At 36.9% G+C, this 19,658-nt stretch overlaps 1 protein-coding gene across 8 annotated transcripts in view; it reads right to left on the bottom strand.

The window, feature by feature from the left end:
• PAN3 (poly(A) specific ribonuclease subunit PAN3) overlaps positions 1–19,658 on the bottom strand; it is a 118,608-nt gene that overhangs the window by 9,130 nt on the left and 89,820 nt on the right. For 6 of the 8 annotated variants that reach the window (XM_082859283.1, XM_082859278.1, XM_082859279.1 and 3 more), the window contains 8 exons: positions 17,286–17,447; positions 16,610–16,726; positions 16,421–16,522; positions 12,887–13,052; positions 11,705–11,795; positions 7,081–7,220; positions 4,389–4,518; positions 3,552–3,616 (listed from right to left, as the gene is read on the bottom strand). In XM_082859283.1, the coding sequence (XP_082715409.1) occupies positions 3,552–3,616; positions 4,389–4,518; positions 7,081–7,220; positions 11,705–11,795; positions 12,887–13,052; positions 16,421–16,522; positions 16,610–16,726; positions 17,286–17,447 (973 nt within the window). Of the gene's footprint in view, positions 1–3,551; positions 3,617–4,388; positions 7,221–11,704; positions 11,796–12,886; positions 13,053–16,420; positions 16,523–16,609; positions 16,727–17,285; positions 17,448–19,658 lie in introns of those variants that run through there. The other 2 variants (XR_014326891.1, XM_082859282.1) reach the window with 2 other exon arrangements.

The following is a 19,658-nucleotide window of genomic DNA, read 5'->3' as shown; positions in this document are numbered from 1 at the left end:
GAAATTCCCATTTATAATAGCAACAAGAAAAAATACCTAAGAACAAACTTAGTGTGCTATAACTATATGAAGAACAATGGAAACACTGAAGAACACTAAAGCAGACATCAGCAATACAACGACATGTCATTATCTTGGTTAAGATAACTCCACATCTAAAAACACAAATGCTCCTTAAGTTTACTAATAAACTTAATAAATATACCATCAGGTTTAAAAAAATTTTTTTAACTAAACAAGCTGATTCTAGAATTTATATAGATAATTTAAGTTTTAGGAAAACAACAAAAAACAATAAAATGGAGATAAGAAAGAGCTAACACTACTAGATTTTAAAATGTCAATCATGATGGTGTGAAAGAGGTGCTGCCTTAATAAACCAGTGGAAAAAGCTAGACTAGTCCATAAACAGCTTCTGGACCACTGGGTAGTCGTCTGGGGGTGGGGGGAGTTGGATTCGTACCTTACATCCTATATAAATTCTGAATATATAAAAAACTTTAACAGGAAAAAATTGAAACCTTAAGTGTTCTAGAAGGAACTACAAGATTATCCCTTCACAATCTTAGAGTAGAAATGCCTTCTAACTTTCTTACTATGACTCAAAATCCAAAAGTACAAAAGAAGTTTGATCAGTTAGACTACCATAAAAATGCCTACATGTGAAAAGATTAAGCAGTCAAAAGAAAAATGACAAACTTCAAAGAAAATGATCACAAAGGGTAAATCTCTCTGGCTCCTGTACATCAAGATGACAGACAATCCAACTGAAAACAAAAATGCGCAAAGGATCTGGAGAGACAGAAAAGGAAATATAAATGAATCAAAAAGATAGGCAACATGCTCATTATGAGTAAATACCAAAAACACCTGCACTGAGATTTAATTTCTCATCTATCAGGTTGTCAAAAATTGAAATTTTTTTTTTTTTTCTTTTTTCGCGGTACGTGGGCCTCTCACTGTTGTGGCCTCTCCCGTTGCGGAGCACAGGCTCTGGACGCGCAGGCCCAGCAGCCACAGATCACGGGCCCAGCCACGCTGTGGCATGTGGGATCTTCCCGGATCGGGGCACGAACCCATGTCCCCTGCATCAGCAGGCGGACTCTCAACCACTGCGCCACCAGGGAAGCCCCAAAAATCGAAATTTTGAAAGAAGTGTTGTTGGTGAAAGACTCTCATGCACTGTGCCTGGTAAACCCGTCTAAGGGCCATCATTACAGTCACAAATTACAACGGGTGCTGACCTAACGATCACAGTCGAACTCGTATTTGTGCACACACTAAATTAAGTATGTGTAGGTCAGTCCCTGCAGAATTGCTTATACTAGCAAGAGGCTGAAAACAACTCAAATGCCCATCAGTAAGGAACTGGAGAAATAAATTACAGTGTACCTACAGGACGGACTATTACATGGCCATAAATTATGAGGAAGCACAGCACAGTGGTTAACAGCATGGACTCTGGGACCACCATTCTGTCTGGATTCGAATCCTGACTCATATGTGACCTTGAACAAGGTTTTTAACCTCTCCATGCCTCAGCTTCTGGGTTAAAAGGGAATACTAACAGTACCCAGCACCACAGGGCTGTTAGGAGGATTAAGTTAGGTCATATTTGTTAACTATTGAGAATAGTGTTAGGCATACACTAAACACATCTAAAGAGAAAGACTTCCAAGATATATTGTTATGAGAGAAGAGCAACAAACAGAACACTAAACATGGTTTACAATTTGTAGATATTTAGAAGTGGGGGGAGAGGGGTGATAAGAATATACAGTTGTAACTCGGGAAATATGTGCAAGAGACTAATAAAAGACTGGTGGGAGGAACTGGGGAGACTGGGGGTGTCAGGTATGAAAGAGAGATTTTTTATTTTTCACTGCAAACCCTTTTCTACTTTTTAATAAATTGGTTCATATAAAATCTATTCAAAAGATTTAATTAATAAAAAGAATTTTTCTGAGGACAATCTGGAATTATATGCCCAATCATACTATCAATAAAGTATAAAAGTAGAATAAAGATATTTTCAGACTTTCAAAGACTCAAAAAACTCACCTTTCTCAGGAAGCTACTGAAGGCTGTGCTTCATTAAATCAAAAGAATAAACCAAGGAAAAAAACAAGAAACAGGGCAAGCAACACAAAGGGAGAGACAATGAGAACAGCACAGGGAAGCTCAGGTTCTAAAGTGAGAGTGTGAGCAGGCCTGAAGCCAAGGAGCCCAGAGAGTAAAGGGCAGAGGCTCCAGGTGCAATTTCTCTAAGGGGAGGGAAAAAAGGGAACTGACAGGTTACCTATTTTTGACCATATGGAAAGGTATTTTAGAACTCTGGCAGAGAGTCTGGAATGAACTAGTGGTAAATATTTTTTCACTTGTTTAGTTTTCTATATAAGACAATAATTAACATCAGGAAAACAAAAATCTAAAAACAAAATACAAAAGAAAGGAAATACAGTCATGATTTACTATGCAAGGCAGCTACGAACAATATTTACCTTGTTCTAACAATGCCAACACTGAATAAAGATTTATCTCAAAATTCATGGGTTAAGCGGTACAATGTGTGTGTACTTAGTTAAGGGAAGGGGGTGTGAGAGAGAAAGCCTCATCTTCCACAGGACAAAGTCATTAGCTGAGTTACAAATTGAAGAAAAATTTAAACACTGAAGGAAAAATCAAGGAACAGCACTCTAAGCATTATACCTTTTTAAATAAAAGAGATAAATGCCAGAAAGAAGCAGCTAAAAGTCTTTTTTAAATGGTTCAACATATAGTCATGTTCTCTTCATTCAGAAAAATCATCAGGGAAAATGCTAATTGAATCTTTTAACTTTGAAGAAAGCTAAGGGAACTTAAATTTTGTGGTCAAAACATTCTCCCAAGCAATGATATTTACCTGTCACCTATCTCTATTAACAGAGGTAACAATCCTGAAATGCAACTTATACTACAGTCACAACAGCTGCACTACTGTTCTACCTGTCTTGGACAGGTATAACGCACAAACACCAAACTTGCTTCTTTCTTGAACATATGGTTAACTTACAAACAAGGCAGAACTAAACAACAAATAATGTAAGATGGTGATGCTATTCCAATGTCACTGATACGACAGCTATAAATAATGCACTTTAGCAGAAGAACGGCTAGAAACATCTGAAGTATCTAATCTGACCAAGGTAACCTGAACTGAACAGGCTTCAGAAAGGAGACAGGGAAGAGGCAGTACTGACAGGCAGAAAATGCACCCTCGTACGCAAACCACAACAGAGATTTCTAACACAGTGTATTTTCTGTTCGCATGTGCGTGTGTGTGTGTGTGTGTGTGTGTGTGTGTGTGTGTGAGTGAAATCCCTAAGGACAACCACAACGTACGCTGTGGTTAAAAAACCACACCCTAATGGCTAACAATAGGCTTAAGGTCACTTTACATGAGAATTTTTCTTTTTCCAGATAAAACCAGTAAGAATAAGGTATACTCATTCTTGTTACGCCAAATAGTGCCCTTGATTGAAAACACATTGTAAAATACTGTAAATCCTTACTCCGGCCTCTCATTGATTGTTCCCAATTTTGCTAGAAGCCTAAACAGTCTTCCATTTTGAACCTCCTATAAAACATTTTAAAAAGAGAGAGAATATTAATGTTCCAGCTAACTGAATATAAAAGCAAAAGTTTACAAAACTGGTATCCTGTACCAATATTACCTTTAAACAATAAATCTTAATATCCCCACCTTCTGGTTATACTTTTGAATACAACATGTCCATTTCATTCAATAGTAATACTCAAGAAGATTATGCAGCTGTCCATTTTTTTCTTTTTTAAAAATTTTATTGGATTATAATTGATTTACAATGTTGTGATAGTTTCAGGTGCACAGCAAAGTGATTCAGTTATACATACACATATATTCACTCTTTTTCAGATTCTTTTCTCATACAGGTTATCACAGAATATGGAGCAGAGTTCCCTGGCTATACAGTAGGTCCCTCCCTGTTGGTTATCTATCATATATATATATATATATATATATATATATATATATATATAGTAGTGTGTGTATGGTAATCACAAGCTTGTGATTTATTCCTTGCCCCCTACAGCTGTCCATTTTTAAGAATTATTAAAGTAATTCACATTAAAAAAAAAAAATCAAGATTGTGTCTCATGACTGTAGCAAAGCCGCAAACAAAAAAGAACAAAGCAAATGCCCAGAGGACCTAAGAAATCAAAATACGGAACACTAAGTTTGGACAAAAATATCTGCAAACAATCTTAGCCAGCTGTGTACTATATTCAGCACAGTAATTACTCTGTTTTATACCTATTGATACACACAGGTGCAGGCGTGTACACACTCCTTTAACTACACACTTTACCTTTGCAAGGTCTTCCTCTATGACATCATTTCTCATTTGAGCGGCATCCAACTGAGTATAAAACCGAGCGCCAATCATGGGCATGATGTCATTTACACTTCGCATCCTGTTTTGGTCAGTCAACAAATATCTAACCAAAATAGAGAAGGATCACTTGAATGCCAACCACGCAATTCACAAAACAACACAACCCCCAAGCACACGGGCACTGCTGCCGCCAGCATGTTAGTGTGCACAACTTCGGAAAAAATTTTTTCATGCAAGTCGAGTTCATTTTTAAAGCTTAGTAGTTATATTTCTTTTCTCTGGAAAACTTTAAGAGCCAATGGAAAAAACTGTAAAAATGTCTCTTTCTCTAAATGTTTTACTATTACGAAAATGAGAAAGGAAAGCTGGGTAGAGTTAGACTTACCATATTTCCATTCTCAAACCCTTCTTTACAATAGTGGGAGATGAAAAGATTGTTACAAATATTTTTGGAGGGGTGAAATGGGGGTGATTGTAGATGGGGAAATTTTTCCATTGCTCTTCAAAAATAGTTTTTGAAACTAAAACTAGGTCTTCCATTTTGATACGTTAAATAAGCCTCAGCTTTTTAGGAAGCTGTCTCCTGCTCTGTGACCTCATTTACCACCTGTCATGGTATATTTATTTCTGAGAAATCTTCATGCACTAACACACATCAGAAAAGACTGAATCAATTTCTTCTATCATTATAACTAAGGCAGAAAAATATTACACGTTTCAAAAGGCCACCTGTCAGAATACAATGATTATCAATCATCTCTTACTATTTATTCTGATAGGTAAGCCATGTCCTAACCATTCTCATCAAAGCAGCCTCCTAATCTTTCACTCTCTGCTTATAATTCGACCTTATTTTCTCCATAGGACTTATCACTATCTGCAAACATCTTACTTGTTTATATGTTTATTAAGTCTTCCCCATTATAATGGGTGGAAGCTCCAGAAGACGGGGATTTTATTCATCTTATTCAGAAGTGTCTTCAGCATCTGACATATAGTAGGCATTCTTTTGTTGAATAAAGGAACAGTTATAAACTCATGTGGATAATCTATGTTTTGGCTATTCATCTGTAATTACTGACATATTTGTATCTAACTATGTATAGTATATGTGTACTAACTATGTATAAGCTATGTGACTTTTGGCAAGTTACTTTACATCTTCAAGCCTCAGTTTTGACATCTCTAAAATGGAGCTAATAATGGTACCTAATTTATAGGGTTATTGGGAGAATTAGGTGAATTAATTCATATCAATCAGTTCAAAAGTGCATGATACATAGTTTACTACTCTGTATATTTTAGTTATTGGTTAGTATGGAAGTATGACCTTTTTGTTTATTCATTTTTTATTAAGGAACATTTCGTAACATTTGTAGAAGGAAAGAGAATTATATGATGAATCCTCGTGAACCCATTACCCAGTTTCAATAATTATTAACTTATGGCCAATTTATTATATTTATATCCTTTACTCTCACTTTTTTAAAAAAGGAAAATTATAACTTGAGATTATTTAAGACATCCTAGGTGTTGTAAGCTACAGCTAGAAATCACTGCTGTGAAAATATATGAAACAAATATTTTTATTTAAAAGAGAAATCAACTTATTTGATTATTAAAAGGAACCAGGTAACCACTGGCTTCCAGTGCTCTGTCACCAGCAGGACACTTATGCCAGCGTAACAAAGCACAGGTGGGCAGCCCCATCCTCCATCCCTCAATTCCATACCACAGGGCTAGTCCAAAAAGAAACTGGATCATCCAGGGTTACACAGAAAGATCAGAAGGAACAGCTGGAAGCTAAAAGAGACTGAAAAGGATCAATAAGCTCTAATTGCCTCTAGAACATCATAGAAAAAAATTTCAAAAGAGACTTCCTAGCATCTGTTCTCTTGAATAACTTATAATAAGGGTTATGGTTGTCCATCCCCTGGAATCCCCGATGTCAGACCCATCTTAGACTGTTGTGACTGCAGTCCACAGTGGGCTTCTCTTAAGCCAAGATCATTTCAGACCTATGCTCAAGGATTCCCTGGAGTATGAAGACACAGGAGGAGAAAGCCGCATAGGGACCCTCACACACGTGCCTTCTGGAACAGGAGTCTGGGCCACACAGCACACGACCGGGCTGCACGTGAGGTTACTTATGACAGCTTTTACAAAGACACTGGTCTCTCTGGAGAGCAGCACTAATAGGACTTTCTGAGATGATGCGTATGTTCTACGTCCACGCTGTCCAGTATATTAGCCAGAAGCTACATGCGGCTTCTGAGCTCTTGAAATGTGGCCGGTGCAACTGAGGACCTGAATTTTAAATTTTATTTAATTTTAACTCATTTAAACTTAAAAGGTCATATGTAGCTCATAGATACCAATGCAGCTTTAGAGGGTCTAGCCTTTCGCCAAATGTTTACAACATCAACAACTAATTTAAACACACTGGTTTATGAATTTACACTTGATCTTAGCCAAAAGGCCGAGAAGTGATGGTTTATGAATTTACTCCAAGAAATACATACTTAGCAATAAAAACAAAGAAATTAAAAGTTGTTTAATTATGTTTTGCCTGATTTTAAATAGTGGAAACTAAAATAAAATCACTGTTAAAAGGCCCTCATGAAAAATCTGTCTTATCTCATATGATTATTATATTAAAACTTACAAAATCAGATTCTTCAGATCAGAGGAGTAGTTGATTGTCACCAGTTCCATGGCTTTCTGTAAATTCTCTCGCTGAATTCCTGCCAAAGAGTTGCAAGCCAAAGCCAACACAACTTTTCCTAATGATATCAGATCTGCTTGCTGACATGAAAGAATAAATATAACTTTTAATTTTTCTTTTATAGGTACAAATTTAATACACTGACACTACTGCCTGCATGGAAAAAGCATCTTTACAAAGAAGCTGAAGAACTCAGCACAAGGTTCCCAGGTATTGGAGCTTATCAGTCACCTGGGAGCTTATTAACAAGACCATTTCTGAGCTGCTCCACCCCAGATTCTCATTCAGGAGGTATGGGAACAGGCCCAACATTTTTAAAGCACCCAGGTAATTCTAATGAAGGTCGTTCTGGGGGATACTTTAAGAAACATTACCTGAAGCAATTCACATGCCAACTGCAGAACTGCTGCTTTAAATTGTTTTTCTAAATTTTTATATTTAAATAGAGCTGATATCCTTACTATTACAAGAAATCTGAGGTTGGTTACCATATAGTTAGTTGCTTTACAGTGATCATTCACGATAGGCACTTTTCTCATTTTCCATGATGCACAAAATATAGTGAGAGTTCATTTGAAGAAAAGTAATTCCCTTATTCCAAACACAGCAGCAGCATTACCTGATTTCAGAGTAGGTTCCCTAGACACTGACAATGTTGCAAACCCCCATGACATTCCATCTGCCGTTGTTTCTAAACAGACCGTTTTATACTATAAAAGATCTCTGAGCTCTGTAACCACCTGATTTCCTACCCTTTTTTTTTTTTTAAAGATTTCCCACTCTGAGGCTTTCCTTCAAAAAGAATTTTTAAAAGACAGCTGGCTGAATTGAGGTAAGCTCTCTACCACCTATTAAAACTCCAGGAAACAGAACGGTCACCCCAGGTGGCCCTGCTTGGCAGGTGAACTATTAATGATCACATGCCCAGGAGACAATGGAGTAGTTCAGAGTTCAATGAAATCATCTGAAGTCATTTTTACAGAAAACTTACATAAATCTTCACAATCTGAGATCTCATCTGAATTATTGGATACATGTTTATTTATGGAATATTGGTTTAGTATAGGAGTTTTCAAACCTAGTTTTACATTAAAATTCACCTGAGAAGCTCAAAAAACAAACAAAAAATCACCCAGTGGCTATCCCTTCATCCTCTTCTGGTGTTATTAGTCTGGGGCAAGATATACGTATTGGTATTTTTCAAACCTTCATAAGAGATTATATGCAGCCAGGGTTGAGAATCACTGGTTTCGTGGAAGTTTATAAATGGTGTATTTGCAAAATCAGGTGAGTATTTCAAGGCAATCACTAATGAAACTTTAGGACTATACAGCTATCCTTAACAACATTCTACCCAAATAGTAAAGAATAAAAGGAAAACAAACTCCATTATTAAGATAACATTAAACAGTTCAAATCTAAAACTCTATCCAAATCTAGCACATATGAATCTGACGCTGAGCCTGAGATCCTATAATCAGCGGAACAACTGATTAGACAAACAGCTTTGAAGCTATCAGAAAAGAGATGCCAAGGATTCACGCCAGAGAAACTTTGAAACTTCATTAGTGGCAGAGTTAGGGGCCCAGGCTGGCAGGGGGGAAGGGGACAAGGAGAGGGGCGCGAATACTGTGGCGTTTCTGTTCTCCGGATGGCTCTGCCGTGACTGAATTCAGGAAGGGTTCCTCACGGTCATTCTCAAGATCAAGGAAAACATTCACAGTTATATTAATGAAATCCTAAAAATGCTGATCGAGAGAAATCAGTACACGTAAAAGCTAACTGTAAATTTCTACAAGTGTTTCAGTCCAATGTCATCAGCGAAGTTAAGCTTGTTATTGTTTAAGTATTTCAGCAGCATGTAGCAACACACAGCTTCCCAACCCTCAAACAGTAAAATCTTCAGTTTAGCTCCACCCTGAATTGATGCTGTAACTAAACCTCCCACCTAGAACATTCCGTTATTCCCTGTTATGAGATAGGAAAACCAAAGTGCAAGACAGCTGAAGGACTGTTATGGGTATAAAAAATAAGGCCATCTGATTCTGAGTGTAAACGCCACCTTTCTGAAGCTGACTCAAGGTGGGAATACCCACTTTTAGAAATAGAGTATACATGTCTCATAATCCAGACTGAATTAGAACTGATCTTTTTAAATAAAAGAGGTTAATGAAGTCCTGCTTAATTAAGAGAGTTTAACATCGTAAAAACTCAGTAACTCTCCTTTCCTTATTTCCCAGCTAAATAATTTTCCATTTGTTATTTTGCTTCTTACCTCCATCTGGCTTTGCCCCCCATTTGTTGAATTCTGGAGGTTTCCCCCCAACTCATTTTCAGTTTCTTCCTGATTCTTGACTTCTTGATTTTTCTCTGATTCTATCTATGGCTCTATTTATGTCCATTTTACTGAAAGTCAGTCTCTATTCACGTGTCTGAAACAGACTATGAAAAATAGACTACAAGAAACAATGCACTCCTTTCTCATGTACCCTCTTCTCTGTGAAATCACAATCCCCCGTTTGGGACTACCTTTAATTCTCTCCTTTACCTTACTATATAAGCTACATGGAAAATCTACACATATATACCCACTCCAAAAAAAAAAAAAAAGGAAAGAAAAGAAAACCTGATACAACTTTTACCGCTGAAAAATAAAGGGAGGGTGACAACTGGTTGAAAGTAGCCCAAGTTTATGAATGAAGGCAGTTCCTAACTTACCAAGTTGCCCCAAATCCTTACTTTAAAGTTATTTGTTTTGAAACTCTGGGATTATTTTTTCTTATGAAGAGTTGTTTTTCAAGGTAACTAACTACACAACCCATAATATAACTCCAATAACGGACATTTGCAAATAAAAAATGGAAAACAACACTGATGTGATACTCACAGAAAAACAAAATCAAACTAGTCTTATCTTATACAAGTAATTAAAAAGAAAAAGGAACTATTCAGAATAGAAAAGACTGAAGAGATACCGTGAGACTGCACGTAAAAAACAAAACTGGAAACATGGGGTTTCCAAATACTTGCAATAGAGGTTGATGGCACTGGTTCTAAATAATGTCTGATTTCTCTTTAAAAGTTTAATATTATTTTCCTGGATATATAAAGATCACTAGTATTTTAACAGTCAATAACCAGTCACTTTCAGGAGCACAAAGATTATGAAGAAAAATGTTCAGAGCCAATTAGTTAGGCACTAAGTATAAGACAGAAGATAAGCAGGAAAACAGCTAAGAAACAACCAACCTGGATAAGAAAGAGGGAGCAAATTCCCTTCTGCAGAAGAAAGGTGCTAGGGCTGGGGGCTGGGGGCTGGGGGCTGGGAGGGTGGGTAGCCAGTTTCTTCCATGGAGATCCCACTAGATGGCGCTACCAACCAGAACAGCTTGGCTGCTGCTGGGGGTAGGTGGGCACCAGCAGAGGGGAAGAAGCTGGGTAAAGGCTGCATACAACTGAATGTGATGAGTGGCTCTAAGTCTGGGGACTGCACTGTCCACGGTCCAGTAGCAAAGGAAGAGGTTTATACATGAATCAACTGTAATACTAAAAACTACCTGGACTCTACTTCTCCTTCTGGCCTTTCCTTTTGTTCTGAAATTCTGTCTCATAAAGTGAACTTAAATCTTTCAAAGATTTCAAGAAAAGAGAATGAAATGAGAAGGACAGTGGGAAGGGAAGGTATTCTCCTCCTTGTTTCTCCATGTAAACAAGAGATTCTGCCTTACATCAAACCTCTGTAAGTTAATACATGTTCAGAAACAACAAAGATTTCTTACATGAAAGAAACTAACATTGTCTTAAAATGACAACTGCATACCCTCCAAAAAATATGAATACAAACTGAATGATACGAAGTATTTACTTTAAATAGCTACATTACTTGCACAGGGTAATCAAAGCAAAAGCAATTACACTTAATGCTCCTTGCAGAGGTAGGTTCTTACTCTGCTACACATTGTATTAATCAAGAAATAAAAACTAAATAGCTAAGAACAAAATGGGACCTAAGTCCACAATATTATGATGAAGTCAGACTATAACCAAATTCTAATAATGTACAAGAAGTGAGTGATAGGCTTTGGTTAAGCAAAAGAAAAAAAATCATTTAGAAAACAGCAATACAAAAATTTTCCTTTGAAAATAAAAATTTTGGATTGATAGTGGGACAACTATTCTAAAAGTAAAAATAACAGGTGTGATTTTAACACACTAAAAAGTGAAAAAAAAGTAAAATGTCATTTAATATATTTCATTCAGCTGACTAATTAATGTTTTAATCTATGCTGAGGACAAATTTCCTTGTCAAATAAATGCATTTTCATTCAAACAGCTGGAGTCTCTGACACTGTCATTAATTCTGTATATGCCAACGTATAAGGGCTCTACACTAAACACAGCACAGGGATTAAGAAAATACACGTTCAAAGTTTGCATAGAGACCACCCCCAGCATAAACTGAAATCTAGACTTAAAACCCTGAAAAACTTTAAAATAAACAAAATTTATCTTAAAAAAAAATCAAGCCTTAAGTTATTAAGTATCCATGTTAATTCTTACTCACCTGGTATTGAGCCATTAATGCCAATGGATTATTATTCTGACTGTTATCAAATGTTAAAACATCAAAAACTCCAACACAATTTACTCGCAACCTTTAAAGACCAGAAAATTTAAAGAAAATAATTAAAATGAGATTTAAAAAAAATTATATACTACTGGAAATTGAACATTTCTTATGATATTAGGAGGGATCTCAGAATCCTATCCAGTCTTACCTCCTGTCCTACCCCCCATAACCTCTATCAATCACCATTTTAGAGATGACATCACAGACATCAAGTGATAGGCCTATGGTTATAAAAGTCAGGAATGGATAAAGCCAGGACTATAACACATCTTTTGACTACCAGGCCAGTGGTCTTTTCACCAAACCGAGCTGCTTCTTTATTAGTTATTCATGAAAAGAGAACTAGTTAGCTTCTTAACATGTACTAGGCACATTCAAAGTATTTTATATGTAGTAATTCATTTGATCCTCCCAATAATCTTATGAGGCAGGTACCTTACAAATATGGAAAATGGAGATAATAATAGTACCTGTCTCACATACTGCTGAACACATAGATGTTAATTAAGTAACTAACAGAGCCAGGATATGAACCCAGGTAACCTGGTACTAGACCTTAAGCTCTTTATGCTATGCTACCCAAGACAACTCTCAAAATTTCAGCAACTCAAATAAAACTCTAGTGAAGTCAAGGTCTGTGTTACTTAACCCTTTATCACTGGTTCTCAAAGCATGAAACCCAATCAGCAGCAACAGCATCAGTCACCCAGGCACTTGTTAGAAATGCAAATTCTAAGGCCCCGCCCCAGACTTCCTGAATGAGAACACTGGGGGTGGAGCCCAACAGCCTATGCTAAGTCCTCCAGAATATTGGGACTCGTGACAAAACGTGAGAACCACAGTTGTACACAGAAAAGTTGTACTGACACTGTTTGCTATCCCCCCAACCTTAACCATACATACCTCCCAAACCCTCACACGATCTTGGTTAATAACCAGGCATCTTATTAAGAACTCAACATTTTAAGAAAACTTACAAATGAACTCAAAGTCACGGCAGTTCTTCTGGATGGAATATATGAAAAGGTAGAATTAAAACAAATCATCATGCTATGCTTACTAAGCTGTCATAGGTTAGATGCTCAATAAAGAAGCCAAAACTCAAAATGCTAGTACCTTGTTTTGCCAGTTATCAGAATCTTTGTTGGGTCCATAACTCGACATGCCAAACCTGCTGTATGAATGGTACGCAATGCAGAGCTCAGTTGGACAATATATGCCCAAATAAGAGATTCTGGCAATAATCCAGCATGCTGTCTGGGCAATGGTCCATTGTGTTGACCTATAAAAGCAAATAAAAAATGGCATCTTCATTTAAATAATTAACTAAAAGACTAAAACATGCAAAGCAAGAAGAATTTAAGAAACAAACCCAAATTTTCTTATTTATGATATTATACCTTTATATTGTTAGCAGCAGCAGAGCTCTCTCACTGAGCTTCTCTTTTCTGTGACCATTATAATTATTGCACAAAAATTATTTAAAGTAAGAATTTATACTTAATTGTGAGCCAAATAAATAAGCTCAGATTAAAAACAGGAACTGCAGAGATTATTTTTCTTAAACTGTGGCTAACCCTTGCCTATACTACCATTCAGGTGTGTGGCAACTACACACCTGTGGCTTGAGGGAAACAAAAGTCTCTACCATCATTTATGTTGAGTGTTTTCTTATTCTCCTCATACTGCTCAGCCTCCCCTATTATAGCCAAGTCAGTTAGATGAAATGACATCCAATTCACAGAAAACATAAATGTAAAACACTGAAGGTCATTTATGTGTAATGAAGAAACACAAAAATAATCTGGTCTACCATGAAAAGTAATCCTTTTGATTCTATCAACTCTTGTTAAGTGCTTCTTGATACTACTTTCTGGGTCACTGTTAATCAGCAGAAAAGAAGCCGTATAAATTTAATCTTGATTTTGTAATTATTTCAGGGAATATAACTTTATAAATCCAAGTGTTCATATGGTTGTAAACAAACCTTTTCTGAATCAGTTATAAAAGCAACACAGTTAAATGGTTAATTGTGGAGATAATAAATAGCAAATAAGGAAGAGCAAACAGAAAATTCAAAAACTGCTATCCCTCAATTTAGACAGAACTAAAGATAATACCATCTGGAAAACAGTGACAGATGACTCAAAAAGTAGCTCTAGTGATAAATGTCAAGACAACATCAAAGACAACCACGAAGAGTTTAAATAAAACTATTTAATAAGTGTGGTAATAAGGAAAAGAAATATTTATAGCAAATATTTATAGCTACATATTCATAGCAAATATTTAGTGCATACTGTGTGCCAGATTCTGTCTAGTTACTTTACCCACATTATGTCATTTTAAACCTCTTATCACAGTCCCTATATGGTACGCTATTATTATTGCCACTTTCTTATTAGAATATTTATTACAATATGCGATTTTTTAGTTTGTTTTAAATTAACAAATTAAATAGTATAAGAAAGCATTATACTTCCATTTATGTCTCTATAAGTTTACACAAACACTGGCTCTTTTTTCCTTCTTTTTTTAATATTCATATTGAGAAAACAGAGGATTGCCTTGTATTATATAAATTGTTGTAAATTAAAGTATATATGGTACATTTAGGGAAGTTACTACCATTCAAACAATACTAGAAAAAGAACTGATTCCTAGGAAAATGTAAACATAATATATCAAATAGTCAGACAACACCAAAAAACAGAATTAAGATTTAAAAAAAAAAAAAAAAACTGGAAAGGAGTGCTATAAATCAGTGGTTCTCAACAGGGGTCCGTGTTGCCCCCTCAGGGACATTTGGAGGTACCTAGAGATATTTTTGGTGTCACAACTGGAGGAGGGGCTGCTCCTGGCATCTAGTGGGTAGATGGCGGGGATGCAGCTGAACACCCAGCTATGCCCAGAACGGCCCCGCACAAATAATTATCCAGCCCCAAATGTCAGCAGTGCTGAGGCTGAGAAACCCAGCTGTAAATTAAAGCCAACAGTCACTTCACAGGTGTTATTACTAAAATAAACTTGAACAACTACAGCTATATTCATCTGTAGGAAAAGTTACACCACATCCCCTTCAACAAAATTATGTATGTGCTACAGATGACATGGCAAAAGGAAACAAATGACCACACTATGTGACCAGATTTTTAATGTGAAACAGCCATGTAACCACAGCTTTCTTCTTTCAACTGTCAGAAAGCACAGTTACAAGTAAACAGAATACATTTTTTATCCATAATGCCAGTTCTTAAAGGAGTCATGATCCTAAAGATACTGGAATGTGGACTCAAGTCTTCTCCCTCCTTACTTCCTCTCAGGATATATTCAGGAAAATCTTTAACAAATTAAAAACCACTGCCAAGAATGTAATGTTTCTTTCCTGCCCCCATACAAGAAAATGATACATACATTCTTCCTGACCCCAAAACATAAACTAATTAATAGACACAACAAAATGGATTTATTTTTACTCTGAAACAACTTACCCTTTAATAATCATTTGTTAGGATGTAATTAAAATATTTTGGTTCTTTGCAATATTTGAACTAAAAAACAATTCTTTAAGTAAATATTAGAAAGGGGCAAAAAAAGAAAATATTCCCCATTTAAGTAAAAGTTACCTGAAAATTTATTTTGAAGACTAGCTCCTTAAGGAACACAGAATCCCACCTTCAAGCAAAAGCATTTGTTTAGGGAAATAATTACATATTGATAAATGACACACCGGCACACTGGAGTATGCAAAACAAAACAAAACACAACAAAAAACCAAGACTAGGGCTTCCCTGGTGGCGCAGTGGTTGAGAGTCCGCCTGCCGATGCAGGGGACACGGGTTCGTGCCCCGGTCCGGGAGGATCCCACATGCCGCGGAGCGGCTGGACCCGTGAGCCATGGCCACTGAGCCTGCGCGTCCGGAGCCTGTGCTCCGCAACCGGAGAGGCCACAACAGTGAGAGGCCCGCGTACCGCAAAAAAAAAAAAAAAAAAAAAAAAAAAAACCCAAGACTAGAAAGAAATATACCAAGAGACGTGCTTTGGGTGGTGAAGTTACAGGGATTACTTTTCAATTTACTGAATTTTCCAAACCATCTTTATTCAGAAAGCATTATATTATAATTTTTTTGTGTGTGTGGTACGCGGGCCTCTCACTGTTGTGGCCTCTCCCGTTGCGGAGCACAAGCTCCGGACGCGCAGGCTCAGTGGCCATGGCTCACGGGCCCAGCCGCTCCATGGCATGTGGGATCTTCCCGGACCAGGGCACGAACCCGCATCCCCTGCATCGGCAGGCGGACTCTGAACCACTGCGCCACCAGGGAAGCCCCAGAGAGCATTATATTTTTTAAAGAAAAAAAATTTTAAGAGGAAAAAAAGCCTTTTATCGTATTCTCAGCTACTTAAATTTCAGGTATTTACATGAGTCTTTCATAACCCACCTTCATCTCAGTCTATACATGTACGTAACATGTTATTTCCTATTGTTACATATTGACTCCATTTCTTTAAGGTATTTCTTTTTTAAATGCAATAGGGTCTTTACGCTGAATGATTACAGGGCTAAATTTACATGTGTTTTAAAATACAAAACTACTCTTCCACAGAGCAAAGGCATCTGTCAAACACAGCTTGCTTGAATCTTTTTCTTACCCCACTTTCTCTTTGTGAAATAGGCATCCGCATTAGGGTCATTGAAGTGTCTGCTCATCATAGTCTCTCCTCCAGCGTGGAAATCATATGCAAACACAAGAGCTTAAAATAAAACACAAACACTCATTACTGCAATCTGGCTTCAAATAATGAAGCCCACTAGCAAAAAGACCATTACAAGTCACTCACAAGGCTCTGCAAAAGCTTTAGTGGTAAACACTTCACGCAAGGTCACGATATTTGAGTGCTGGATTTTCTTCCACATGTCCACCAATACCATGCACTTTGTGTTAACAAGACGAAAACCTGAAAAAGAAAAAATTTTCTGCTAACCTGTAAATGACATCTCCCCCTTATTTCATCAGAAATGTGCAGAGGGCTTCCCTGGTGGCACAGTGGTTAAGAATCCACCTGCCAGTGCAGGGGACATGGGTTCGAGCCCTGGTCCGGGAAGATCCCACGTGCACGGAGCAACCAAGCCCGTGCACCACAACTACTGAGCCTGAGCTCTAGAGTCCGCGAGCCACAACTACAGAAGCCCGCGCCTAGAGCCCGTGCTCCGCAACAAGAGAAGCCACCGCAATGAGAAGACCACACGCTGCAACAAAGAGTAGCCCCCGCTCGCCACAACCAGAGAAAGCCTGCACGCAACAAAGACCCAACGCAGCCAAAAATAAATTAATTTTTAAAAAAAGAAATGTGCAGAAAAAGCCATGTTATACATCACTTATGAAATACTAATTTCCAAATGAAATAATATATGTATTATCCTTTAAATTCATGTTAAATAAACTCACTTAGGAATCTATGAATAATCTTAGCCTCACTAATATGCTCCTAAAAGAGGATAATTTATCTTCCTTACCATGTATCCTCCGAAGGCAATAAGGCAGATCATCTTTGCTATTTACAGCTTTGTAGCAGGACGTAATGTATCCAAAATTACTTGATTTCTGTATCCGGTTGGGTGGTGGCAGTGGTTCTAGAGGGAACAGGCTATGGTAGCTGTCAACTTCTGTAGGGACTGCTAGAGTAATTCATAAGAAGATGACTTTAACTTGCAGACATTCACAAATCTCTCAGATCTCAAAGTAATGAAGAAGAAACCAACTCTATAAACCAGATACCAAACACACTGTATTCTAGAACAGTGTCAACATTTATAACAATTCTGTAGGACACACTCGTCTCACTATCAATAAAAACAGGCATTATAAAACAACAAAAGAACAACTAGATTTCATGCACTCAAAAATATTTGTCTTTTATAATAGCACACCACTCTTGTTTCTCAGCTGTTAGAAACAATTCGCATTATCACTTATGAGATATTAACCATTTCTGATTCTGATGTAAAATAAAAATCAAGACAGTTTTTGTCTTTAAACATCTTATTTTGTAAAAACATATTTAGACAATGGTGTTAAGTATATGAAATTCTTTTTTAAAGAAACTGAAAACAAATAACAATAAACTGGAGTGTATATGTAATATGTCTGTGTATGTATATCGATTTATATGTACAAATATAGCAATCTGTATCAAACTCTCAAACCATTCATTGGAATAGCACAGTTTGAATACCTAGCAAAACACAAAAGAAAAAAACTGAAACAGCTTTACCACTATGCCTGCCATGTTCCCCTGTATTTCCTATTAAGAAATACAAGTGAAACGTCATTAAGAAATTCCAGAAGACAGGTCCAAAATGACCCCTCTGCCTTTACCAAATATTTACACTCATTATCTCTTAGTTCTTGAAACAATTCTATGAGATAGGATTCCCTATTTCATAAACAAGGAAAGTGAAAATCACACATCTAGAGAGATAGTTGAGATGCAAACCCAGGATTCTGATTCCGTAGTCTTGTGCTCTTAACCCCTAGATCGAATTTTGGCCGTAGTGAAAAACAAACATCAATTCATTGTTAACTTTCAAACCAAGGTCAAGGCATGTTCTATGGAAGAAAGGCGGTATAAGGGAAATATACACACAAGTGAATATAGCTGTAACTTTTGCCCACTTACTATTTTTTATTTGAACAATCAGTTCAATTTCCACAAAGAAACAAATGATGAATAAGTGTTGTTTCCTAGTTTTTTGATAAGGAGCACTTAATAAGGGAATTAATTTCAAATTAGTAAATATATATTGAGTATCCACTATGTATTAGTGAACACATATTAATGAAATACGGGTTCTTATCAAGAGGCTTAGAGAAAAAGGATTGAGAGTTACATAAAACAATACAGTACCAAGCAAAATAGCTTTTAAAAAAGTACAATTCACCATGGCACTGGTTCTTAAACTCTAGCACCCTTCAGAATTACCTAGAGGCTTGTTAAAACACAGTTTGCTGGGTCCCATGCCCAGAGTTTTGAGTCAGCAAGTAGGTCTAAACCAGGGCCCAAGGATTTGCAATTCTAACAAGTTCCCAGGTGATAATGAAAAGTTGCTGTTGGGTCACGTGCTTTGAGAACCACTACACATGGAAATACAAAGCCATGGAAAGGAAAGCCAGTTCCAAGGATATTAGGAAAGATCTTACAGAAGATCTGGCATGTTTACTACAAAATGATGGATGAGACTGCTTCCAGTGAGCTAAAACAAATGGAAAGAGCGGTGAGACAGCTAACAGACCAACAACAAGGACTTGAAATTTACTACACCAAACACCGGTGCTCAGAGCATCAGTGTGACAAAGAGACTGTGTGAGGGCCACAATAAGCTAAAAATGTTATGCTCTGAACTCCCTTCTCCCTCTGTCTACTTTTAAGCAAGTCATGAATTCTACACACTGAAGGAAAACAATTGTGCTTCAGTGGAAAACGGTGCACTGTCTGAAGGATAACCCTCTGGCGTCTGATTCTGTGGGAGATATTTTACACCTCTGTTAAGCTGTAAATAACTGATAAATACCACACTGCAAAATACTTCTCGTCTATAGGCAATGCTGTCTGGTGAAGGCTCGACGGACTTCCCTCCTCCCCTGTGGAAAAGACAGTTTACACATTTGTTTCAATATTCCTCATCTATGATGTGTTTTGTAATACAGGATTGGCTCCCTCACAACTTAAATAAAATCTTTAGTACTTTCTCCTTTTTATATCTGTACATCCTGATTTTAACCTTTTTTCGGAAAATCATCTTTTAACCCTATATTTCCCAGTCTACTCTGAAATAATCATATGTGGCCTAATATTAACCTTGAAAACCAAATGTTTCCCTTAATAGACA

The sequence above is a fragment of the Leucopleurus acutus genome (genome assembly GCF_964270905.1).
Source record: "Leucopleurus acutus genome assembly, chromosome: 18".
NCBI lineage: Eukaryota > Metazoa > Chordata > Mammalia > Artiodactyla > Delphinidae > Leucopleurus > Leucopleurus acutus.
This window is presented reverse-complemented; position numbering and strand designations above follow the sequence as displayed.